Source organism: Atractosteus spatula, chromosome 27 (assembly GCF_055471065.1).
Source record: "Atractosteus spatula isolate fAtrSpa1 chromosome 27, fAtrSpa1.hap1, whole genome shotgun sequence".
Classification (NCBI taxonomy): Eukaryota; Metazoa; Chordata; class Actinopteri; order Semionotiformes; family Lepisosteidae; genus Atractosteus; species Atractosteus spatula.
This window is the reverse complement of record NC_142732.1, coordinates 4,233,106-4,260,271: the sequence shown is the minus strand read 5'-3', so window position 1 is coordinate 4,260,271 and position 27,166 is coordinate 4,233,106. Positions and strand designations below refer to the sequence as shown.

The 27,166-nt window shown below is 39.0% G+C and overlaps 2 protein-coding genes across 7 annotated transcripts in view; one reads left to right on the top strand and one right to left on the bottom strand.

The window, feature by feature from the left end:
* Positions 1-27,166, top strand: part of specc1 (sperm antigen with calponin homology and coiled-coil domains 1) — an 88,139-nt gene that overhangs the window by 56,522 nt on the left and 4,451 nt on the right. For all 6 annotated transcript variants that reach the window (XM_088907105.1, XM_088907107.1, XM_088907108.1 and 3 more), the window contains 6 exons: positions 4,735-4,880; positions 5,632-5,732; positions 6,243-6,315; positions 9,517-9,661; positions 11,939-12,041; positions 25,971-26,087. In XM_088907105.1, the coding sequence (XP_088763231.1) occupies positions 4,735-4,880; positions 5,632-5,732; positions 6,243-6,315; positions 9,517-9,661; positions 11,939-12,041; positions 25,971-26,087 (685 nt within the window). The remainder of the gene's footprint in view (positions 1-4,734; positions 4,881-5,631; positions 5,733-6,242; positions 6,316-9,516; positions 9,662-11,938; positions 12,042-25,970; positions 26,088-27,166) is intronic.
* The window catches only part of zswim7 (zinc finger, SWIM-type containing 7), a 50,390-nt gene continuing 47,702 nt past the window's right edge, over positions 24,479-27,166 (bottom strand). Inside the window, exon 6 of the mRNA XM_088907112.1 lies at positions 24,479-24,731. Coding sequence (XP_088763238.1) covers positions 24,696-24,731 — 36 coding nt within the window. The 3' untranslated portion in view covers positions 24,479-24,695. The remainder of the gene's footprint in view (positions 24,732-27,166) is intronic.

The window sequence follows — 27,166 nt, the reverse complement described above, 5'->3', positions numbered from 1 at the left end:
GTAAGAAATGGACAAAGAATTGTTTTATGCAGCCTTAATTAATCAGGCAGTATTTTTGATTGTGCTACTGTCATCTTTAATGTGGTTGTCATACCCTTTCAATGTCTGTGACAATTCAACCAAGTAAGCACTGAATATGTACAGTAACTTCAATATGTTATAAAATGTTTTTTTTTTATAATTGTCTGTAGAGTTGATTCCTCTGTGACAGTCTTTCATTGTTATTTGTCTCTTTCAGATCCAGCGTAGAATCAAGTTAGTTCTGGGGCGAAGACAATCTTCCCTGTTGGGTCATCTTCTAAAAAGAATTTTTCCATATCATGTTTTTGGAAACAGTGTTAGCCATATGCTTTGATTTTTATATGTGCAATATAAAAATACCTCTTCTGCTTTAAAAGAAATCCCTGCTTTTGTGCCACTAGCTCTGTTGCCTGTACAATCGGGACAAAATCTCTTTTGTTCATAATATTGTGGATTTTCATTGGATTCAAAATTTAATTAAAACATTTTACTGTTCTGTTTTTTGCCAAAGCTAGTATACATTTTGGATCTATGAAAGCTGTTATTTGAAGTTTTTTATGTTTGTTTTTTATGAGGAGCTGTTTTTACATACTTCTGAGGCTGTTTAATTGTTCTTATAGTTACAAATTATCTACCAGTGGTGTTCTGTAAACTGGTAAGAGCACATCTGTTCAAAAAAATCCTTATGGAGAAGAGGAGGTGCAGCTTCTGAAGAATATAATATCAGATTATAAAGGTGTTTTATGGGCAATGTGGAATCCGGTAAAATGTTTAAAAATATATATTTTTGTTGAAGTACATGCTGTAATAAAACCTTTTGAATCACAAACCCTTTTTACAAGTTCAGTCCATGATAGTTATTAATTGTATTATTATTAGTATAGTTGTCTCTGTATAGCTTTGTTGCAATTAATACTGGAAATGTCTTTGGTAAACTGGCGCCTCGGTATCATGTGCTCTAGTGACTTGCCTGATTTGCCAATTTGCCTTAGATTCCTTAACTATTTACAGGTTTATGTAAAAGATATGTCCATTAATCCTGCAAGGCATATTCCAATGCTGTTTGATGGCATTACAAAATATGTCCTAACAGTGTTTTTGTATAGCAGGTAAATTCAATACTTTTATATGATCTCAGTGGAATGTCTTTTTGCATTATTTGAAAATGCTTCTTCTGACCTTTATTTTATGAACTAAGGAAATCTACATTTCCTGGCTAATTTATTCTTAGAGGTTGCTTCCTAATTTTCTCAAACTGTTCTGCCTTTGCCTTTGTGTAGTAAGACATTTTACCACTAGGTGGAGCAACATGAAAATAGCTGAAGAACTGCTGAACAGCAGCAGGAGCTGACAACAATAATGAAACTCAAACTACACCGTGAGCTAGAAGGTCTTGTAACTCAATTGGAATTTTTTTTTTGAAACTCGATCTGATCCAGGACGTGCAATGTGTGCAGTATTGCTGATAAGGTCTTGTGTTTCTCGTTTGCTTTTAGACAATATCTGCTAACTCTGTGATTCAAGAGGCATCAGTTGGCACATAGTAATTACATTTAGCAGGTAATAAAAGTCATGAATCTCCTAGGATTACATTAAATGTGATACAGACATCAGTTAGCACAGCCAAGACAGATAGGTAAACACAAAGGTTAAAAATGTCTGGAGAGAACAATGCAAGGTGACAGAACCAGCTGGTGCCAAAGTTATAAGTGGATCAATGCTTTTTATGGGTTTGCTTTTGTTTTTATTTTAATATTTATGTGGTTCTTGAAATCATTTTAAATGTTGTGCTTTTGTAATAGACGATCTGCTATTTATTGTCCTACAGAAACAAACTAATTAACAATACTAAGCAGATCTTCTCAGCATCAGTAATGCAGCAACATTAGTACTGTATTTACATTAATGCTTAAGGAACTTTTCTGATCTTATGTGTTATGTTAAAATATTAACATAATTCAGTTTCAAATAAGTCTGTACTTTAATTTTAATTCTTAAGTATTTGGGCCGGTTTAAGATTTTTTAATTTAGTAGCTTTAGATATTAATCAAAGACCTCTCTTTACAATCTCAGCTAGAATTATGACCAAACATTAAAAATTGATATGTTGCCATGAATATGAAGTAGTGGATTCATGTTGATATACAGTATGAACATTTCATACTTTTTGTAATGCAGCAGTGAAATTAAAGTGATACAAACAAAACAGGAAGGATGTGTATTAGCACAACTATGTTGGAGAGGTGGGAAATTGTGTATGGAGTACGACCTCTTTGCCTCCCACAGTGGCTGTAAACAGGACTCGTGTGCAGTTGCCCTGGTGAACGTTCTTACAGGCTTGAGTTTGTCTCGATCACATTGACACTGATGCAGAAAGAACGCTGCGCAGCATTTGCTGTGACAAATACAGGAGAAGGGGCAGCCCTGTTGGGATAACTGGGGCCAGATACCCCTGGCTAATTAGATACCAGGTCTCAGTATGACATCAGTGACAATACTCTTCCCATTGAGGTGTTCTCTCTGTTGAACAGAGGCCATAGATACTGTACTGCACATGTTTAAAAGGGGTAAATGTATTAGAGATGGTATTGTCCTACAGTATAGTAGTAAGGCTTAAGTACACACACTTAAAATCTGATATATGTCTGAATATCACATAAACCACGCTGACTACGATAATGATTAATTTTCCAAAACCGTATCCCATTTTCGACATGCATCTAAGTTGGAAACTTTGAACTTACTATGTGTATTAGACATTAAGAAAACAGAAAGCATTATTAAGAGCCTCATCAGTCTACATTAAACATGACGTAGGGCACAGTAGCTCCACTCTGTGCCAGATGCCCGATGTAACAGGATCCCAGTAAAGTGAGCTGTTGGTAAATATCTTAGTATTTCAGGAATTACAGGGACATGTTGTCCACTGTGGTATGTTAGAACCATTTTGTCATTAGCTAAACTACTTCATGTTCAGCTTGAATAGACCTAAGCACTGTCCATGCTAGTTTACTTTTTAGAATTTAGGATATTAACGTTTACAAATCAATATTTAAGAAAGAGAATTTATGGATTCTCAAAGGCAATGATACAAACATAGTCTCAGAGGCTTGTCTGTGCCACTTAGAGAAGTGTATTTCTTCTTATTATTGAAATCCTTCAACACATCTGCACATTAACACTAATGGCTGAACATCTAAGTGTTATTATATTCATTTTGTAATAGAAAAAAGGGTTTTAAAAGAAATAAACCAACTCAGGTTTTAGATGAGAATGAGCAGAAATGAACATTTGTACAGAGTGTACAGTTTTGTTAATACCGAAGTATGTCTGCCTGAAAACAGCTTTTCTGGTAACAACAGGGTAGTAGTTTGCTATAGGAGCCACTACCAATTAAGATGTGCCCTGTGAAAAATGTCTTTGTAATATTGTCTCTACATTTATGGAAGATATTGTGCCAGCTTTTTGAATGCATTCCACAGTGTGTAAAACATTGAAGTTATGTATTTCAGTTTAGTGTTTATATTCCATGTTAGACATTTTCATTCTTTAATAATGGTTAGTTCATGTTTGTGAAAAATAATTGTAAATGTTTTTTTTTTCATTTTTAGGAAATGTGATTTTAATGTCAATAAAGTCTTTTTAAACATGTGACTTGTTTTTATCCTTTTCACACCTAAATGACGTTTCTTACTAAATAGCTGCAGTGATCAGTTTTATATTGTTTTGCTATTGTATCTGAATTCCTGTTAATTACACTGCTATTGTTAGTTCCATTATGATCTAAAGTACATATTTGTCATTCACAAACAAAACAAAATCCATTATTGTTGCAGAAATAAAAAAAATCTTTCTATTTTGACTTTAAGGATTTTTCTTTTCTCTTAATATGTTAGCATTTGCCAACCAAATACAAAAACTAGAGAAAGGGAGAAATGGATTCCATGGGTATATTTCTACATAATTTAGATTAAATAACATTAAAGAGCAAAATTTGCTTCCTCTCTGTTAAAAGATGTCAGATAAACCCCTTTGGCTTTTTTAGTTTAAACCTTACCCGTTATTGCTAGGAAAATGAAAATTTGCATAATTCTGTTTTAGGTGAGGGTTTTGAAATATATAATAGAAAAGAGAGTAAGAAAAGTAGCTGAGGCTGTATCTCTGCACCTCTGCTCACTTCTGACTCAATGTCCCTGAAAAAGACAAATGTGTTAGGGCAGACCTGTGTGTTAGCCAGCAATCCAGATCAAGGTGCTTTTTATCTCACCATGTTTATCGCAAATAAATTAGTATTATTCTTAAAAAAGAGCTCCGAAAGCAGCTCATGTCGCTCGAGGGCCTGACTGTTCCTGGCTTTTTTTCCACCTGAGCATCTAATTACCTACTTAGACTCATATGCTTAATTGACCACATAGAGGCCTTTCCTTGTTCTTGAGAAGTTGTAATTGTAGAACGATCTGTAAAACCTTATGGATAGATGCCCTGGGGGACCAGAGTTGGGGTCCCCTGCTCTAGACACATATACAGGACTTTTTCATCCTAAAATGTTCTTTTCAGTTAATAAGAGATTGTGATATTTTGACAAATCCTAATTCCTGTGACTACAAACTTTTCTTGTAGCATTTGTGGATAGATGTACAACAACAGCATGTTATAAAGGACACATTTTTAACATAGGTCTAATAGACAGTTTGACAAATTTGTGTTTTGTAGGTTGAAAAATGAGGAGGCTTATTCGTCGGACACTGACACAAGCCCTCACTGGTGTGGGATCTCTGTGTCTCAGACACCCACTGCTTCCTCCGAGTCTGGCACCACTGTGAAGTCTCTCATTAAGTCCTTTGACTCCGCACTACAGGGTAAGATGCCATTCATTTTGCCTGCCAGTTAAAAATATATAGTGATCTGATTCTTTTCTTCAACGTATGAATGGGTGAACACTGAACAATCTTGTGCGTGCCTTATTGGCTCATCAGTAGATTCAGGAACTGATGGGTCTGAACTGAACCTAAACAGCTTATGGTAACTGGGATCTGGGTTTAAGCAAATAAGCAAATTTGTAATGAGATTTAATTCATGACCGTTGAAAGTAAGATTTCACTAATAGCAGGGTACACAAAGTAATGGGAAGTTACATAAATATACAAGTATAATGAATGAAGTAGTGCGTTTGTAGAGCTGAAAAGATGATGGGAGATGAGGCATGAAAGGATCATTGTTTATGAGCAATAGCAGCAGGTTTTGTCCATTATACTTCGTCCAAAGGAACATATCAATCTTTCAAAAGCACGTACATTGCAAATTAATTGCAATGGAGTTTCTCCGCAGCTCTTAGGATGACTCACATGATAAACGTGAAGGGCCCTGCATTGTGTAATTGCAAACCACACCTGAAGTGCTGGAAAACAAGCTACACGGTTACTAAGTGCCATCCAGAGGTTGCTATGGCATGGCCCCTTGTGACGTGCCACGAGCGTGAAGAGGTGGCACACACTGTTTGGCCTTTGCTGAAGACTTCAGAAACTTTTCTGGAGCATTTTAGCATTTGCCTAACAAAGCCTGTCCGGCCATCCTGAAACAACAGCTCTGTCTTGTGCTGGGACTTTGCAGGAGGGCCTGGGCACACGGTCCAGATGCACTCCTCACCCCGGAGCCTCCTGAGTGGGATCCCTGTCCGGACAGCCCCTGCGGCAGCTGTCTCTCCAATGCAGGTGAGGGCCTTATCCTGCAGCTGTGCTGTTGAGTGGAAACGCATCCCATCAGCAAAAGGGAAGAGACAAGAGCAAACGTTTTAAAAATCCTTTTCAGATTTTTGTCTTCATTTTACTTTGTCCCCTTTAAGGGTTAGTGTCCAGCTATTCTTTTACATAGATTGTAGAACATAATCAAGCAAAAGCTTATAAATGATATATAGAATTTTATGTTATATTATACAGTGGAAATATAAAATTGAATCTAGACTATTGTTTGACCCAAGTGGTCCTGGATGGTTTATAAATCACTTGTCCTGTGCTTTTCGTAATGCATTTTAAACTCATTCAAAGATTTATGCTTTCATTAAGCAAAGTTAATGAAGCCTGTAAGTCCACAAATTTTATCACAGTTAATGTGAAGGTTTATTCCTAGAGTTACCTCATTGCTAAGAGCTGGGCTGAGTGACTTGTGTTGCTTGGAGGTACAGTAGGTTAAATCAATGAGCGAGTAACATATTTTTCCTTTAGAGGCATTCATCTATCAAGCCGCTTTCTAAAGCTGTGGAAAAAAGAATTAATCTCGGGGATTTCTGCCATCCAGGTAGGTGCTGTCCACTTCATTCTACTCTCATTGGACATACTGTAAGAACATAAGAAAGGCTACAAGCGAGAGGATTTGGCAGATACAGATTGCTAGTAAGTTAATGGATTTGAGGATCTTATCCAACCATTTATTGAAAGAATCGATGGTATAATTTCTTTTGGATTTCTAGTTTCATATGTGGTAAATGAAAGATTGACCTACATTCTATTTTTATGTTAGTACTAACTAGATATCCTATTGAAAATATTTCCATAATAAACTGTACTCTTGATATAACTTGTCAAAACTGTTTAGTTACAGAGAAAAGGTAAAAACACAACCTTAAAGGGGAACTGCAGTCTCAATTTCTCAGACCGGTTATTAAATCTAGGTAACAAAGTAACTGAATTGAGGGCGTCGCAAAATTTTGCAAAATTTTACAAAATCGTGATCTTCGTGAAAGTACCACGCCGTCGCCACGTTGTCTCAAGCCGCTTGAGCGAGATTTCGCGAGAAGTGGGACGTGAGCCGGCCCTTCCTCTTCACCAGTCACTAATGGCTAAAGTCGTGCGGTGTGCGAGCGAACGTGTAGGGGTTGTGCTGCAGACATTTCCCCCCAGAAATCTTTTAACGTGCTCTGCATGCACTTAACAGGTAAGTAGTATTCGGCAGAAAAACTGTCTCGAAGTCGACACGTTAAATTCGATTCAGTTGCGCTCATTCAAATCGGCACCTCTAAAGTATTTAAAAAACGTCGCCTTGTATGTGTCGGTTTCATAACCATTATGAATAAATTAATACAGTAGCAAAATTAGCTTGGTTTAAAGTACGTGCTTTGTTGCAACAGAAAGAACATTATGTACTGAATTTTTCTGCTGTGGAGTTTACATCATTATGAGGCCTGACAGTTCGTAAAAAGATAAATATATTAATTCCAAACGCTGAACCAAAACGTCTACTCAAACCAGGTGCTGTTCCTATCGTTTTTGCCCGTTAAAAGCAGCGAATGAAAAGAGGAGGTAGTGAGGGGGCATGATAGAAAAATAGAAAAATAAATTTCCCTATTTAAATTATCCTTTTATCATAATTGGGTTTAAGACCAGGTTAAGATGTGCATTGAATATACGACTCGGAGAAATATTTCTATCGGATTAAAAGACAAATAATCACAAGCCCGCTTGTTTACAATGTAATAAAGCCGCTTCACCTCACCGGGCGTTCTGTTGTCTTGTTCTAAATCGCAGACAATGACGGCATACCTGGAAACTTGCATCTGTTTTGTGATCTGAAGTGGAGGTGTTACACGTTACCGTGTACTTTGTACTTTTATTGTGGTTTGAAATGAACTCAGCTTTATAACCGCGAAATGCAAAAAAAGCGTTGCAGCTCCCCTTTAAGTATAAACTCAAGAAACAGATAATGTAATGAAATCTGGCTGTATCCATGCAATACCCGGATTAGCTCACTCCATTAAGACCTATTAATTGGCTCAGATGCTGATCGGGAGCCACTGTTGTGTTTATTAGCCTATTCTCATCAGATTTGGCTGTCTGCCCAGTTAGAATATTTCCGAAATTAGATTCATTTAAATGCAGTAAGTAATTTAATCACTCAGCTCGTCCAGAAAGTTCAAGACACTCAAGGAGAAGAATGGGGTGATGAGACGTGCTGTGCTATAAATGTAAAGCATTGTACAATCACAACAAAAAAAGTCTTCCTGAAGTTTTTGTTTGGTTGTGCTTCAAAGGGTTTTTGTTTGAAATTCCTCTGCAGTGTCCATCTATAGATGCATTACTCAGAAGTTAACTAGCACACTGAAGAAAAATGATAAGCATCTTTTAATATTACAAAGTAAGCCACAGCAATAGTGATTCACAGTAATCTTTAGAAGAAGGTTTTGCTTCACAGATTTTTATCCTTAAATCACAACCGAGCTATTTGTTGGCCACATAGGTTCTTCATAGTAAAAAAAACTGAGAAAACATAATTCAGCAATTACTGTATGTACTTCTCATGTCTGAATACAAGAGCTGCTGTTAATTAAATACAGATTCTTCTAGGGCGGTGTGTAACAATATGTTTGTCACTGTACTTTCTGAAATGTTTTTTGAAAAGCAATTAGGGAGACCAGATAGAAAAACTAAGGTTCAGGAGCCTTGTTTATATGATCTGTCTTCCACTCCAGTGGTATTGCATAAAACCCAGCAGCTTCCTCTGCAAGGTGTGTGTTAGCCTGTGTTTACAATGACATCCAGTGCTCCGCTTGCACTGGTGAAGTGTGTGGCCTTGGCTCTCAGAGGAGCAGGGTTATCAAGGCCAGGGCACAAGTGGCAAGTGCAGTGTACCAGCACGTTCTCTGAAGCAGGGCCACCGCCCAGGTCAGGAGCATTATGGACATTGTGTGTCTGTACCACAGGTGTATGGTAGTGACTCTTCCTTAAGACTAATAAGTGACTTATTAATTAAAGAGAGCTTCATGCGTGACATACAGTAAATTACCTAAAGAGGCATTGTGATGGCATAATGGGGCAAGTATTTTAGCACCGGTTACATATTTTAACGATTAAGAAAAATATATTTTATTAAATCATCTACCTTCAACCTGTGAAAACCTGTAGCAAGCAGAAAAATGTTTGTTGCCAGGTGGCACAAATACAAATCCACAGGTGCTCTTGTCACTTGAGTGAGATTCTTGTAGCGTCAAAAGAAAGGCTACGAAGGAGAGGAGGCTGTTCAGCCCATCGAGCCCATTTGGTGGCTTACTGATCCACGGATCTCATCCAGCCATTTCCTGAAAAAAGCCTGGGTGTCGGCTTCAACAACATGGCTGGGAAGCATGTTCCGTTCCCCTGCAACTCTGTGCCTCTTGTTTCTGGCTTTTAATGCACATATAAGCAGTTTCTGTTTTTACCAGATTTTTATCATATATGGAATGATTCTGGGGCTCTTAATCATATTTTCCGGGGGCTGGTAGTGAAACAGCTCTTAAGTTGTTTTTTTTCCATTTCCTCCTATTAAGATAGTATGGGTTTTTATCTGGTTTAGTGGTAACTTTTACTCCTTCTAATATATGTGATAATTCTTAGGAACATTGTTTGCTCTTTTTAAATAGTGGTTTCAGGTTTCCAGAAAAAACATAATTGGCATTAAATAAGAGGTTCTAAGCTCCTATGAGACATATTAAATATTTGTGTTATCGTCTTGAACTTCTTATTCCAGACAAGCTGACAGGATCAAATGACGAGATGAAACCCACCAGCCTGATGAGAAAAAGCCCCTCTCTGGAATCTGTCATTAAAACCCCAGCGGCACTGAGTGGGAGGACCTCTTCCCTCAGTTACCCCAAAGCCAACAGCAAGCTGAGGTGAGTGAGCTCAAAAACATGCCTGTCGTGATAAAGAAAGCACAGAGGATTTCAGCAGTGGAATACAGCAGTGATAAAGAGAGGCCTATTGCAGTTTTCTGACAGCTCCTTATTCAAAAGCATCAAAAGCAAAAAGTAGAGGTCTCCAGCCCTGGTTCTGCAGGTTTTATAGGCAGCCTTTAAATCATCAGGTGCTAAAGGCCAGTAACAATGTAACTATGATCGGTTGACCAGATGGGTGGTCATGGTGACGCAGTGGTTATCATTGCTGGCTCACAACGCTGGGGTCCTGGGTTCAATTCCAGTGATTCAATCTGTGTGGAGTTTGTATGTTCTCCCTGGGTTTGTGTAGGTTTCCTTTGGGAACTCTTTTTTCCAACTGTCCAAAGACATACTGGTAGGCTAATTGGCTTCTGGGAAAACTGTCCTGGGTGTGAGTGCTTGTGTCTGTGCCTGTGTGCCCTGCAATGGACTAGCGTCCTGGCCAGGGCGTAGCCTGCCTTGCACCTGTTATTTGCCAGGACAGGCTCTGGCTCCCCCACGACCCTGATTTGGATCAGCTAGTTAGAAAATGGATGAATGGAGAAAAATGACCAGGTGGTCTGTTGAAATTAATGAATTATAGATCTTCTGGAAGAAAAAGGAGGATGTTCTACAACACTCAAGGACCAGTGCTTAAGCAACTGTATCTAATCTTTAACTAGCAAGCAGTTTAGGGTGAATAATCAGGTTAACTGAATTGGGGTTCTCCAATACCTAGGTTGGAGACCCACTAAAGCACAATGTTGCTGAGCTCCCCTTCTATCAGTGTGACTCTAGTCTAGGCCAGGCTGTGTTTCCCCCCCGTCCTCTTTATTGTGAAGTTTTACGGCAATCTGCTCCTCAGTTTTTTAACTGCCAATAAGCAAGACCAATATAGCGTAGTGCCTGTTGCAGTAATGCACCATGTTACTAGGACATAAAATATATAGAGAGGGAAAAAGATCTTTCACTTTCAGGGACAGGCAAAACTGTTTGATACTTTATTCTTTTATTGTAAATAATGACCCTGAAGAGGACCACTACATTGAACTGTTCACAGAAAACCATTGTGCACAGGATATAACTGATTTTTTTTGCCTATACTAATGAACTTCTACACACTGAACACCAGCTATTTACTTAATTCATATTGGATATGTACTGTACATTATTTTTTTCTGAAAAGTCATGTTGCCGTATCTGTTGTCTGCCTTCTTTATGATAAAAATGAAAAGAGACAGGCTGATCTGTTTGTAGACCTGTTGCAATGCAAATTGTGCCCTGGCCTCTCTGCTTTATTTGATAGAATGATTCATTTAAACACTGCAGGGACTGGTTCACTGTCGTATGACGTTAACTTGTTTTGAATTAATTTCAGACTCTCTTCCTTCTCACATACCTGCCCTCTGGAATTACCCACATTTCCATCACAGTGATTCACAGCTCAATCCGTTTGCTGGCCGTGACATTTCAGAGTGTTCCCCCATCTGCGAAGGCGGTGTTCTCTCTAATATAGAGCAGCCCCTGTCTTCTCTTACTAATTGATCAGACTGAATGCTCCTTTACTTTGTACACACTGTTCTGACTCCTATTTAATTTGTCACCTTCCCAACCTGTGACTCTTGTTTGCCTATTGGTTTTGAATGCTAAACACTTTAATCAATACCGCCATGAAGCCTAGCACAGCATACCTGATTCTATAGTTACATGCTTTAAGATGCTGTAGATTGCCCTTCTTGTCTCAGCTTTTAATTGGGAGGAGTCTATCCAGGAGAGCACACCAAACATTAGCAGCCAAAACAGCTGGACTGCATTAACTCACCATCAATTGTTTTTTTATAGTCAGAATGTTTTGGTCAAAATGTCAGTGGCCACACACCACCACGTAGTTTATCTGCTGGTTATAATGTAATTATTTAATGAAAGAAAAATCCTGATCAGCACCATCGTCACAAATCAAATGCGAGTTTCCGTTTTGTCCGTTCATAAAACTTAATTCAGACTGTGCTGTGAAGAATGTTCACCCCCATAAAAACCCATCCGCTATCTTTAGGTAACTGTTAACTAATATTCTGCTGTACTGTTAATTGAGAAACTGTCGGTTTCCGCTGCAGTGCATTCCTGAGATCTGGTTCAGTTGAACAGAAAGCAGAAACACAACTAGAAACAATAAATAAACAAACCTGGGAATATGTTGCAAGCTAAAACTGAATGCCTTTCCAGCCGTGTCAAATCAATGTTTGTTCCCCATTTCAGTGTGGAAAGAAAGGACCCTTTGGCTGCACTTGCTAGAGAATATGGAGGATCTAAGAGGAATGCTCTTCTGAAGTGGTGCCAGAAGAAAACAGAAGGCTATCCGGTAAGAGACAGGGGGTCAGACTCAAATCAGCCCTTTCCAGCAGCGATTGTCTGTGGAATTATGCCGTTCTGAACCAGGGCTGCAGTGAACTGTTGTGGTCTGAAAAAGGCCACAGAGATTTTACAGAGATCGTGCATTGGATCACGAAATTCAGTTAACACGCTGTCCGCAGTGGGGTTAGTAATAATAGGAAGAAACATTCATCTTGGTACTAGACAGGAGATTCCTTAATCAGATGATAAAAGATGCCCATCAATAAACTGAACTTGGCACACAATGGCTCAGACAGTCTGTGGTGGTTTAAACTGCACACGTACAGGACATATTGGGGATTAACTAATTAATGGTGTTGTCAAGATGACAGTAAGTAGGCCACGGACACCAGGATGTTTCACTTCTGGTTGTGCGTACCAGTACTGGTCTGTTTATAGAGCACTTTTTAAAATTGTGTGTTCTCTGTCTCCACTGCTTGTGACAATTTGAAGATTATCAGTGCTAAAGCTCTCAAAGTGATGTTAATTACAGGAAACAAAAGTGTACAATGTGTGTGTTACAGAACAGTGTTTTTAGAGTGGGGTTTTTGCAAAGATTTAAGCTAAGATAAAATGGCCACTCGTAATGTCACACTGGAGAGCAATATTCTTTGCCAAAAGACAATCAACTATTGGTGCCAATGCCTTTTTTATACTGCTTAAGTATTTCTGTGCAATACAGTTTACATTATGACTCATTTTCTGTCCGAACTTTGCCCTTATGGCTATATCTGTCCTTTTATAAGCATTACTCATCTTTATATTTAGATTAAATTGAATCCTGCAAAATCCTTGGTTCTCACTTAAATATATACAATAAGAGATAGATATAACCTAATTTTGACAAAGTGCCAAAGAAGAAGCCCCATTGGAAATGTGGAGCCTTGTTAGAGTGATGTCTATATATCAAAATATGTCAATGACATTGTTCCTGATTTATCATCAATTGATTTGTTGGCTATGCTTAGGATGTAAAGTGTATGACATTCCTCAGCAGCTCTCTAATTTTTTTGGCCAGGCTTTCAAATTGACAACAAAGAGGAAGTTAACATAAGGTTTAAAGCCTGTCTCTTCAAGAGCTGACATTGCTTTACTATTCCTTGGGATGCTTTTGGTTCTCATGGCTGCATGTGGGATTGCAGTTGCTGTAATTGTGATATGTGCTCTCAAGCATCAGAAGACAGTGCAGACAGCTACAATGGAAATTAAACTTCTAATCACAGTTTATTACTGTAATAAGCAGGATTCACAGGGGACTCTATTATGGATAAAACATTATCCCAAGATGGCTCATTGTTAGAGAAAGGTTACGCTCTGAATACATGCACACAAAATTGAGCTTAATATCAACAGGGAAAGGTCAGAGCAGAAGGAGACATATTTGTTCAGACTGAATGTGACATCTTGAAGGTCTCAGAAAAGCATTAATTATGGTTGAATCATGGAACAGCTGCAGCAGTTTTGGCTTGGACTGCTCACCGGTTCTGCAAAGGACAGTAGTGTAGCAAAATTCTAACCCACATTCCTGACATCAGAACTTATAACACCCTCTCAGCACCTTTGCATCCAACAGGCAGCATGTGGTCATGGTGCACTCTTATTTTCAAGCAGTCCCTTGATACGACAGCTTCGGTTTGAGAGTGTTTGAACATTCGTGACGTGGATACCTCCGTTTTTCTGATTATGAGTAAGAAAACATATCTCTTTAATGGATCAACTTTGAACAATAGATCAATTTTATCTAAGGTTAATATGACAATAATTAAATGTCCCTTCAAAACCATTGCGTTTATAAATGCAAAGTAAATACCTTACTGTTAATCCTGTGCCGTTAATTAACACCTCCAGCACTCCAATGGCACATGTATTTAAACAGTATGGTTTATGTGCTAGGATAGCCCTGTGCCTGTACATTTCAGTCTACCTTTATGTACTTGATACTATGGAGAAAATAAGCTCCAGCAGGTGTTGACTTATTCCAAGACTGGAGTGTTGGTATCAGCCTTTCATCGTCACTGCAGCGGCCACGTGGAGCATTGAGGTCACTGTGTACATGCACAGCTCCAGCATCCTCTTCCAGAGACAGATTAATGGCCCTCCCCTACATGAGAGCAGACGAGAGGAATAGGTCTTTCACCCAGAGCTATTATTACCAGTAAGCATCTTAATTGCGATGCTGAAAACAAGGAAGATGTTCTTGACGCGGTGACCTAGTCTGTGACTTCTAGGTGTGGCAGTGGGTTGCCCCCCACCACTCCACCCCTATTCCAATTAAAATGTCATTGTAAGACTAATTTGCTTGAGGAATTGTGAGTCTCTACTAGTTACTTGGAGAGCAAGTCCCAGGATCAATACTTGTCCATACAGCCATGCTGCAGGCGTGTGCTGACAGGACTTTTTGTCCTTGTGGAATATATGTCCTTTTCTTGGAATATTCAGCATTGACAGAATAACATTACTATTTAAAACATAGTACCGCCTATGAACTATCTGGGATCTAGAATTAATCATTTGTGTATATACTGTTTTTTTATGGCTACACTTTTTTGGATAAGGTCTTGAAAGCTGAAGTGTTTTAGAATTTTTTGCATGATTAAATATTTTAAGGTCTTGTGCATAGTTCTTCTTAAATGGGCTGCGTAAATGGGTTTTGTAAAAATCAATATTTCTTTTCCGGCGCTGAAAGCCTGTGAGAATGATTTAGAAAAAAACAGGGATATATATATTTAAAACAATGGATTAACTTTTCACCTTGTTGGTTGTTACCGCTACCAGTACCTCTGCTGAACACTTGCTTGCCTTTTCATGAACAGTGTTGCATCTGCAGCAGTGCTGATCTGCTCAGAGCAGAGCTTCTTACCTGACGATGGAAACTGAAGAAGTAAAAGGTTTGGACTGGGTGCTTGCGATCGTAGTATTGGAAATGTTGCTAAAAAAATGGAGCAAATTTAACTTTTGACTCTGGTCTGATGAGGAGATCTACTGGTTGATGTATTGTTTTCTGGTCTCATGCAGTACACACATAACAAAATAAATATTAAATATGTGCATGTAAACGTGACCCAATGCCCCCTTTGGTGGGGAAGTTAACTCTACTGCCTCCCAGCTCTAGGGTGCCAAGCACATTTCCAGTCTAAGCTGCCTTCTGTCTGCTAGAAATTCTTGCCATGTTAGCACAGGTTTTCTATGGCAGACCCACGCTGCTCTCGGCTCCTAAACAGTTTAATGGAGTGTCCTCGTATATGGTCCCTTTGCCCAGGGGCTCTGCAAGTGAACGGTGTCCTGTCCAGTCATATGCTTCCAGTCCTGCCTTGCACCCTGAGCTTCCAGGATTGGCTCTGTGGACAGCAGCTTTCTGACAATGGACATTATTCTATTCGCTAATCACAGTCATCAGACAAATAATGGCAGTGTTCTTGTTTCTATTTTCTTTGTTGTTTCTTCCTCAGTTGTTACTGGTCAAATGCTATTAAAAGCTTGATGTCACGTGTGAAACATACTAGTGCACTCACCAGGCATCAGCTCTCTGCACTGTTACTCGAGCCGTCATTAGTTAATACCATTAATTATTCATGGTAAGTGCTGGACAGAAGTGACGTCCGGCTGCACAGTGATTTACAGCTGGCTTTTTAAGCTAGGGTTAAAGGTGTTGACTAGCTTTGTGGTCTTACAAAGGAGAACGTGATGTACTGAGTTAGTGGAAAAGGTGTGGTGCTGCTGTCTGTAGGGCTGGAATCAATGCTTACAGTTTGATCCTACTGCGAAAGACAATATCTATGTGGGGCAAAGATTTGTTTTTGCCATTGAGTTATAAGTGGTAGTCTGATGCTGTATCTCTGGATATGAATTATAGAGATCTATCATGGTCGCCTGGGGCAGCTGTGCTCCCAGTCATACTGACGAGTTCAAATCAATCTGAAAAATACCTACCCTGAATGAAAGATGCAGCACGTCTGTTTAAGGAAGAGAGGAGCTGACCTGGGTCTGACTTCAACTTGGCAGCTTCTGAGTCATTCCCTCTCAGATTACAACTGAAGGAAATGCGGTATCGGTTGTCAATAATCACGTCATCAAACCGAGAACGGCCTTTATGGGGATAACCCATTTGCTGTGTTGATGTCTCTGCACGTAATTCACTTAGCCTGCTGAAATGGGTAATGGGGTGCAGGGGCATCATCAAGAAGGGAGATTCCCAACACATTTTCTACCCCTGTGTAATGATCTCTTTATCGCCTCACCTGAAGGGTTTTCCTCCTTGACAACAACAGGCCCAGGATTTAATAGCATCTGAGTGTACAAGTTTTACTCATATTCAGCTCTTCTGTCATCATGCTTGCCTGCAGCAGGCTTGGAAATCTTTTTGTATAACATAATGTAATAGCCAATTGGGAATTCCTGATTAATTTCAATAACAATTGTGAACAGTACTATAAGGCAATTCACTCTAAACATATTGGTTAATCTGAAAACAAATATTTTAAAATTGAAACATTACATAGACAGCACAAAATAATTAGCTTAATCCTCAGACTGTACGAGTTGTTACTTAGGGCCAGCAGAGTCTCTCTATAGCAACCCTGTCTGTTCTGGTTTATTAATATATGGATCATGTTAATTCATTTACTTTTATTGATGGTAGTTTTTACTCATTATTATGGCATTATTAGTTTTTTTATTATTACATTGCAAAAGCTTTTTTACAGCTTACTTTAACTATTATTACTTTCATTAATAAGCATTCCCTATGTTCCTTATCACAAAGTTACTTGCGGTAAAGGTTGTATCAGCCTGGAATCTACCCCAGAAGCACAGGGTGCAAAACAGTACCAAACCCTGGACAGATGGCCAGTCTAAGGCAGAGTGCTCACACACTCAAGCTCAAGGACAGTTGCGACACCTGAAAAAAATCCCATGCCAACACACGGATAACATGCAGACTCCACATAGATGTTTCCCCAGTTTGGAATTGAAGCCAGGATGCAAAAGTAGTAAGGTGGCAGTGCTAGATTCCACTGTCTACAAGTTACTGTAAGTACACAAGAGTCAAACCTGCAACTCTAAGTGCTATTATTAATCCATAATTCTGTAATCAAATATTCTTCAGCCCTTCCTTATATATTCATTGTATTGTATTGCTCAGTATTGCACTGTTGTCAGGTAGAATGCATTTTACAGTACATTAATTTAATACGCCTCATAACTTGAATGTGATAAAAAAAAGTATTTAAAAAGGAACAAGGGAAGAGATCTTTTGTACAAGCAATATTTTTATTGCAGAACTTCAGCTGTTTGTTTTACTTTACAACGTTGACACTCCTGGGCTGTCCCTCCCACAGATGTTCCCGGGATTCACTTACATTGAAAAATAATAAATTGAATGATAAAGCTGTCTGATAACGTATTCCTGTACATTTTTCATTCTTATCAAAACAAGAGGTTTTTGTGAGATCAAAATGAAAATAATACAAAAGAGAAGTTAGTTGAATTGGCTCTATCAGTTTGGAAAAATACATCCGCGAGACTTTTATGTCTTGTGAAATGTGAACAAAACAAACACAAACAGTCAGAGGGCTGTGAAAGAGTCTGGGACCCCCAGCAGCTTGAGAAAGCAGAGAGAGCTTGAAACCTGTGTCACACTGCTGCTGGAGAGGAGGATGTCTGGTCAAACCACCAGACTCTCTTGGAGTTCCTGCACACAGCCCTTATCCCCGAGTTCAAACAGTGGGACGTCTGCCCTGGGAAAAATAGGAAAGTATTATTACCGCATCATCACAAAACAACATGGAAGGTCAAGAAAGCCACTTAGTGGAATCGGGGCAGATTTCAGCTGGCAAAATCTGAAGCTGTACTGTTATTTGCAAGCCAATCATTATTTCACACTGGCAGCCCTCCAGGACAGCCTTTTGATGGCTGGGAATCTGTTTCACTCTGATTTCAACCAAAACGGAAATGAAATACCCATCTGCATTGTTTGATTTCTTGATTTATTTACTTTTAACATACTTCCATGCTCCAGTGTGGTGTCAAAAAAATGCTCTAATGGAGGGCCTGGCTTGGCTCTATATCCAGTGTTCTGGTAAAATCTGAAGAAATCAGACATACCTGTTATTTAAGTCAAAAAGAGTGATTAATTGTTGACATATGGGTAACATTATATGAATGCACGTGCATTGCATTCTGCCCAGACTGCTGAACTGATAAACACAAGCTGGCACCTTCAGGACTGTGGTCCAGTAGACACAGCAGGATTTTGTGTACCTGTGTAATATGAAAGCTAGCCATGATGATCACATGCACTCAGGCAGTTTAAGGAATACCAGCTACTTGCCTCTCAATTTTGATTCCGGGCTTAAGTTAAGAGTAGATGAGCTAGAGTTGTCGCAGCCTGAGGCACTTTATTTTTGTTGAGAGGAATAAAAAAAGTTCAAAAGAAAGAAAATTTAACAAGACATTAATTCAGGAAATGGTTCGTTCTTATGCTAATATATTTCTTCATAAATGAAGTATAATATATACCCAATAAAACACAGTATATTTCTTCTACAAATTTAAAATGTTGTGTTAGGGATATGAACGCCATAACACAGTTGTGCCAACAGTCTAGCCAAACAGTTAATGTAACAGATAACTGATAAGTCGGTTGTCCAAAAAACAGGTGCAAACACTGGTTGTCTTTGTTTGCAAACATTCATTCACATTTTCAAAACAATTCTGCCTTTAACGTTCCAACATATTCCAAAAAAAATCCAACATAGTGTGCTAATTTACAGAATAAATATAATTTAGGTGGGTAGCTGCGTCAGCATGCGTAGGCTGCAAAGGAACAAGTAATAGGTTTATTCCATGCTGAAAAAAAGAAGAAAGAGAACACAACGTTTCGGCCGTGGAGCCTTCTTCAGGTGTGGTTCTTCACACCTGAAGAAGGCTCCACGGCCGAAACGTTGTGTTCTCTTTCTTCTTTTTTTCAGCATGGAATAAACCTATTACTTGTTCCTAAATATAATTTAGTTTAGTAGTACAAGCCTTAGTTTCTGTATTCTGTAGAGAAACGTATATGACTAATTGTCAGATGTCTGATAAATTCCATATTACTAAGGACAGAGGTTTCTAGTCCTGGTCCTAGATGCCCACATACCTGCTGGCGTTTCTTCCAAATTCTCAGTTACACAGTTGAACTCTTAATTTAAAATAGGATTAGTTCAAACTGATTGACTGTTTTTAACCTTTACGCATGTTGGAAATTTCCTTTTAACTGCTGTATTTCATAGGCGGCATAAAATTCAAAGCTTTTGAGTACAAAAACATGCACATTTTCAAATCAAGCATATTAATTCAATTATTAGTTCAATTAAAGCGTTAAGTAATTAAGTGCAACTAGAATGAATATTAACCCAACATAAGGGTATGTAATTGTGTTAAATACTTTCTTCGTCTTATATCCTTCTCCAGCTTCGCCTGATTTAGGTGAATCTTTTTATTTAATTTGTTGTATTTTCTAATTTAGTTTTTTTCCAGACCAGCTAAATCATGCATGTTTTTGGCTTGCAGAACATCCCAAGAGCTTGGGTACAGAAATAACAAAAACTGGCTCTTGCAGTTACTGTATACATTCTCTCCGAACTGAGGACGAAAGATGACTATATAATAACTGCTACACTAAGTTCTGTGTTCATTAAAAACGAAGCAGCCGCTACCACTTCATATCCTAAAGGAGAGGAACAAGTCATTATTTGTAACTGCTGTATGATACAAGCCAGAGATTATGGGAGAACAGAGGTTAGTGATGCATGAAACATGAGAATTTAACATTCTCCAAACAGATGTTCAGTGATCCCTGAATAGTTTTACAAAAAAGAATTGGCTCACATCATGAAAGTAGATGCTTGACATTTCCTGGTCTTTCTCATTCCAAGTTCCAAGCTCACTTTTTCATATATAAATAAGTAGGATTCGATTAACTACCCTGATAGATCACAGATCCTAGATCCTGGGTTTGATGCAAGCAGGGGATGCCTGCTCGGTGGAGTCTGCATGCTCCCCCGTGTTTATGTGGGTTTTCTCCAGATGTTCTAGTTTCCTTCCACCTTCCAAAGAAATGCAGGCAAGGCTGATTTGGCATTTCTAAATTGTACCTGTGAGTGCTCTGCAATGGACTGGCTCCCAAGCCCAGGGAGTAGTCCCATCTTGTGCTCTAGTATCCTGGATAAGCTCTGGGTTATCTTTGTTTCTTTTAAAAAAATACCTTATTGAGTTTGGAAGAGCTATGTTGTTTATGCTGTGAGCATGTCACTCAGAGCTGTCAGCTGAGACACTAGGACATTGTGTGCCCTGCTTATTGCGTGTGTGAAATTGGATGAACCCAGTCAGGATTCTGTAGGTGCAATACTTCTCCACATGTGGTAAATGGTTCTTTAATTGGACTCTTCCTTCATGAACACACACCAGATGAACTGTCATCCGTTTGCTTTACAAGAAGCCACAATTGTTTTGAGAAATGGCAAAGGATCTTATTATGCTTGTTTAATCTGATGCGATTAATTTAATAAAGTCGCACATCAGAAAGCAACAGTCTGTCAGATGTATTATTAATTTCCTAATGTTCAACTTTTTATTCTTTTATTAGCACAAAGGACTCTGTACCTCCATGTGCCTCTCTGCCAATTATTCATAATGAAATTGAAAATGTTGCTAAAGAGCTTGTTTTGCTGCTGTGTAAAAAGGGAACTAAATGTAAATCTAAATTCGCTTTATACCCCAAGTTGCTTAAGATGATAAATGAAGCCTAGCAGTACAGCACATCTTTATAAGGTAGAATGATACATTTGATATTTGCCATAAATGTCCAATTAATAGTACAGGCTCTGTTGCACATCTCGTAAATTCACTGATGCATTTTTTTGGATGGAAGCTAAACTAAAGTAATTTTCAGTGCTACTTTTTGAATATGGTTTTATTTTTCTTTTATTTTTAGTTAGAAATGTCATTTTGAATGCTGTTAACACGTGGGTGTCTAGAACACTTTAGTGATCTCCAGAATTGACAAACTAATTCACTTGGTCCAGGGTTAGGTTGCTCATGATGTCGGGCATTGCACACAGATGCCTTCCTGAGAATCGTACACTGTTATTAGCCTTATTTTAAGATGTGCATGCTCATGTTAAGGTGTTAGAAGTACATTCTAAACATTTTCAGGCCCTCATATTCATGTAGTACGAATGCACAGCTGGGTGAGAGTGAACAGGAAATAATTCAGACTGTGGCTGCCCACAGAGGTGGTTTTTCACCTGTTTATTGCTTCATTTACTTTCAATTTCCGTTTGGAAGACGTGCTTTTCTCTAGATTTATGTTTAGTTTTGCAAACCTCGGCTCAAGAAGGGTCAAGAAATACATATTTTGTTACGTAGCATATGCATTTACTTTGGTGTAATAAACCAGTCGGTGGAAAGGGCATGTAGAATATGCAGACATTTGTCCATTATTTTTTTTCACATCACACATTGTACACATTCAGAGAGGTGCTGGAAACTGCCGAAGCATGGTGCCAAAAAGGAAGCACATGACCCTGAGTTGACTCAGAGAGGGACTAAAGTGTATAAGTACATATTTTAGATTCTCAGGGTTCAGATGTGGACTATAACTGGAGTCAGGGTCACTGCCAGGACTTGTGTGATGGAGTGGGTGGGGGGCTAGACTGTCTTCAGTGGCACCAGCTTGGTTGCTCGTGGGGTCTCTGCTGTTGCCCTGTGGCCATGCCCTGAACTGAAATGACCCTGAGCCACAGTGAGTGCCTAGCAGATTGCTGAGCTGACTAAAAAAAGAGCTTGTTAAGCTTCCAAGCACCAGGAAAACTGCATGTACCACATCTATTATAAGCAGTTAAACCCGCATTGTAGAGAATACTCAGAGAGCCTATCAAACAGCAGGCAATGTGGTATGACCTGCCGTGATCTGGAGCACTTGAAACTAGTTATCAATAATTGTCAAGCAGGTGCCCACTTTGTAAGGGACAGATAGAAAATGTATTTAATTACTAAGAGTTTCCATTCTGTGTCATCGGAGATAAATCCAGGTTAGGCCAATGGACGTGTGCTATGCATTGTGACCTGGTGGAGTCTCGTGAAATTATATAAAATATCAAAAACAAAACAAAAATCTCTAATGCCCCCCGCCCCGCTCTCGGCATCTGCCATTTCCTCTGAACTGGCAGCGAAGGCTTTGTGGAGAATGAGCCGTTTCCTGGTGCTTGATGTTGTGTTTGCTTTGGGAGACCTGTCCCAGCCCAGTAGCCATGTCCTCTGTTGTTTTAACATTCACGGCAGTCCCCCGAGCCAGTGTGTCCAGGAAGCTCCTCCGTGCTCCAGAGCCCTGCATCACTGCTCTGCAGCACCTTCACATCAGCCGGCGAGGATCTCTCACAGTAACCAAAACGGTACATTCCTGCAGTAAAGTCTTAATAGGCAGCATTCATCTGGCTACACATAAATATATTGTCATAATGCCTTTCTCATATGCTTTTTCTCTGTGCAAGATTGAGGTTCTCTCTCGGTTTCATTAGCTAAATTATTGTCAAACCAATTCATTTTAAGGTATCAATGCAATTATTAACTCCCAGTATTATTGCAGTTGTTTTCTGCGGTCTGCCACTGACTTGTGGGAAATGAATTCTGGTGCCTCTTCATTGTCCTGACATTGATCAGTAGTGCTTCTTCTATAGGTTAGTCACTGTCGTTTTCCATCACCTTTCAAAAGGCCATACAGTCCCAGTGTCCATTCCTACTGTGGCATTTCTTTCAGGCGCTGTCAGTAAAAGGCTGTTATAGTTTCCTTAAATAGCTGAAGGCAATCCATTATCTCTTCTCAACCCATTGAAAACCCAATGTTCTTCTCTGAATCAGCGGTCTAGTAATGGACGAATAGAACTGCTCTGGAATACTTCGGAAGTCTAGTGACAGCCATGAGCAAGAAGCATTAATGCACTCGTGTAAATTAACTGCCTGAGGGGGTGCTGGACAGAACATCCAGAGACACAGATCCCAGTGACAGCAAGTACTGAATTTGGGATTTCTGTCAGAATCCAAGTTAGAAAATTAGGATTGAATAATCCCATTTTATTTATCCCAAGTTTGGGCCTGTTCATCTTCAGTCTGGATCTTGACATGGATCCTAGCATAGGACTAACGACCCATATTCGGGAGATATGACCCAAAAGTCAACCGTGACAACATCCAAGAGATCCTGTGTATTCTTGTGTTTGAAATTGTTAACAGTTAAAAAAAAATAGTTCAAAAGCAGCAATGGGAATCTGAATTTTTCAGGCTCTCACTCGGTGTCATTTATACTTCTGAAGCTCGCAAAAGACTGTACTATAAATAACATTATACAATAGGTCAAACTAGCGTGTTTTCCTGTTAAGAGAATGTGGCTTTGGTCTTGGATGCTAAACGTACTGTAAGCTGCACTGTGTTCTACCAGCATCCTGGTTAGTGTGCTGTTAATGTTGTTTCTGCTGGGACAGGGAGTGAAACTGGGCCTGTTTCTAAATTGTGACTAATCAACCGACCTCATCACCCAGGAGGAAGGAGGCCCGAGTATAGCATCATTCCCCTCAGCCTCTTGGGGAGAAAAGAAAGTGATGAGGTTGGCTTTGAAACCAGACAGAAGAAATGAAAAGAAACAAATGAGTGTAGAGTCATCCGAGCAATACCCCCAAGTGACAGCCCTGGCTCCCATCCCAGTTCCCAACATTTACACTGGCAGTGGATACAAGAGAACAGGAGAGTCAGGAAATAGCCCACTGCCGGCAGGGACTGCTCCAGAGACGCCAGGGCATCAGACTCTCCCCACTCCCAAAACACACCTGGCATTTGTTTGTACTACGCCAAAGCTTAACCTTCTGGTATGTTTTATTCGTATTTTTAGCAGGGTCATACTGAGGTTAAAAAGACGAGAAACCGTCTGCAGCATTCTGTTTTGCATTTAAAACCTGCAACCAGAAAGTGTAGCTGGTAGGCCGGTAAACTTTTCCCACTGATCTTCTACAGATCGAATTAGTCAGATAAGCTAAAATGTAATTTCAGAGAAAAATTCTCATGTATAGGAAATTTTCATGACCACAACTGAAATCGAGACTATCGGGACTGAAGTTGTCTGAAGCCTCAGTTCCTTCCTTTACAGAGTAACCGAACAAACCGAAGAGATCCAGTACAGTTAACAGTCACCGTGGACTGATGCAGCTGCAGTTTGCAAAATGGGCAATAATTCAGTTATTTCAGGCTTCCTGCTTTCAGTTTATTTTACAATTAGTGTTTTATTGACACTCTTGTTATCTCTCACTGTATAGTGAAATCTAAGGGCACAATTTAATCAGCCTCAGCCTTTCTCAGATACTCCTGCTGTGGAGTTTACTGTAGAAGAGTCCCCTGGATTTCCTCAAGTCATTATCTCAGGTAATCCTGGGATTGCTACTAAAATATGTGCCTGATTCCCCAAATGTGCTTCAACAAGTTTACAATATAATGTTGAATATTAGGAATACCCAAACAATACAGATACTTTGTTTTAATTTAAAACATCACCTTCCCAAAACTGTCAACTAACAATGCACTGAGGCTTACCTGGACTTCACCCATTTGCAATGTCTTGGTAGTTGACTTGAACCTGAAATGCCATAGGAGTATTTTTTAGTTTTTGACAGATAAAGAGGTTTTTAATTTTTTTTCACACATAAAGTGTGTCTTGGATTGTTGGTGTTTAGAACACACCTCAGAAGAGAGTCTATTCAAGGTGAATACCTTAGGTACAGATTTTCTGTCACTTTGTCTGAATGATTCTGGAGCACTGTCTGTTTCTCTCCCATCTCGGATTTAAAATTCGAGGGATAATGTACACAGATCATGTTTTTAAACATGTGCCGCGTTCTGGTGATAAAGAATGCAGATATCATTTTATTTGCCAAAGAATGTTATGATGAAAATCATTTTGTTTAACAAATTTATAAACAGTTATATAGAGATTACTTAAGCCCTAACAAAATAAAATACTATATAGATAAGGGTTAGAAACTGTTTCTAAAATGACTATGCTTTAATTTTAATTTATATGTTGTATATGCTAAGAATTTGCTTTGAATTATTCCACTTTTGCCTTGAAGAGGAGTTTGTTATGGTACTGTTTGTGATAGTGGTATCTATGACAGCACAACAATTAGGTATGGATTATAGTTAATGAGACTAACAATCATGTCTAAGCCTGAGCCCTGTTAAAAGAGTAGTGGTTTCATGATGCAATTTTTCATTTACCTGAAATCAGCATCACATTGAAAGTGATCTCAGACCAAAGGAGAAAAAAACTCTTATATTTAGGTATCTTCTGTATATGTTTGGTTTGCAAAGATGCTGAATTCTAGTCTTATTGGCTGCTATGAAAAAAAGCATTAGTGCTTTACAAGGGTATTCAACGATGTATGGAGTTTGAAATGAACTTTTCAAGGTAAATGCAGTAATCTGTGTCCCAGAAGGTGCTGGAACAAACTGTAATTGATTTTGAGTCAAGTGTAAACTTGTATGATCCGATTTAACCACTGTAGTTTCACGGTGCTTGTGTTGCACTCGGTTGTGTGCGGACTTTGGACAACATTGATTTTAGACACCATCATGAAAAAAGAACGGTTTTCAAACCAGAAACACGGAACTAAAATGGCTAGAAGCTCCAGTCCACCAAAAAAACATCTGAGCAGAGCAGCTACGAAAACAATCGCTTCATGTTTTATTGGGTTCATTGTGCCACGGCACTTTTTTCCCAGCAGTCAGGAAATGTGTTTTACAGCCACTCTAAAGCTGGAAAATGGGGGGTGCTTTGTGTTCAGACCTCTGTTGCATCTCCCTGTCTTCCTGGCAGAACATCGATGTGACGAACTTCAGCAGCAGCTGGAGCGACGGCCTGGCGTTCTGCGCCCTCCTGCACACCTACCTCCCAGCACACATCCCCTACCAGGAGCTCCTCAGCCAGGACAAGGTGGGCGCCCCTGCACCTCACTGCTGCAGCTGCTTCGGCCCTGGCCCTTGCCTTCCCAGGTTCTAGTTTAGAAGGGCTTGCTTTCACACCACATCATTAGCTTGTGTTAATTTATTGTCAAGGACTATCACGGAACAATGATGAGTCACCTTTGTGTTTTAAACTGAATGTTGAATGAATCAACCCCTGTTTACCAGTTTACTCCTACTCAGTTGCACAGTGGTAAATGTTTTAACATGCACTGTGCTGGATGTAAATAAAAATGAAAGATTTTGTTGATTTTTTAAGGCAACAGACGTACCACACCGTCATTCACATGCACATACTGTTAAGTTTTTTTATATTATTTATGCAGCACTCTTCTTGACTTCAGTCTACTGCATCACAATGCCACCATGTTTTTAAGACAGTCACTAAAATTAGACTTAACAAGTAACTTTCTTTTATTAACCCCTTTTCTTTCTGGACACTGAATCCCTTTTCGAAGTAACTAATGGCTTGGTATGCAGTTAATTGAATTTCATGTGGATATTGCTGTGGGAGCACTTTGAATGTTATATGAAAGACCAGTCTAGGTGCCGTGTTCCCTTATTGTTCCTCCTACTCACAGTACAATGAGCAGCTGCCACGCATTTGTGTTGGTAAATATTTAGCCAGATGCATGTGTTGTGAAAAGAAAGCCATAAAAGAGAATGCACAATGTAAATGTCTTGCAAATAAACTTTTTATTCATCGCATTATTCCACAAAACATAAAGAGCTACCTGTACATCATTGTAGCATGAAATAATGGTCCCTTTTCAAATATTTAAGAGGTTTTCATTTGATTATTTTAAAATGATTAGTCATTACATTCCACAAACAAAATTGTATTGGTAGACAACAGCACATAACTTTTAAAATATTCCCAATAGGTTGTTGGAAAATAAAACATTAATCAGTAGCCCACATTTCTGGTTCACTATTATGATCTTTAATTGAAAGATTTTTCACAATGTAGTTCATCATAAATACCAGAATGTAAGTTTATATTCACTGCCTTACTGCTCTAACACCATCAGACCTTTAAACATCAGCCAC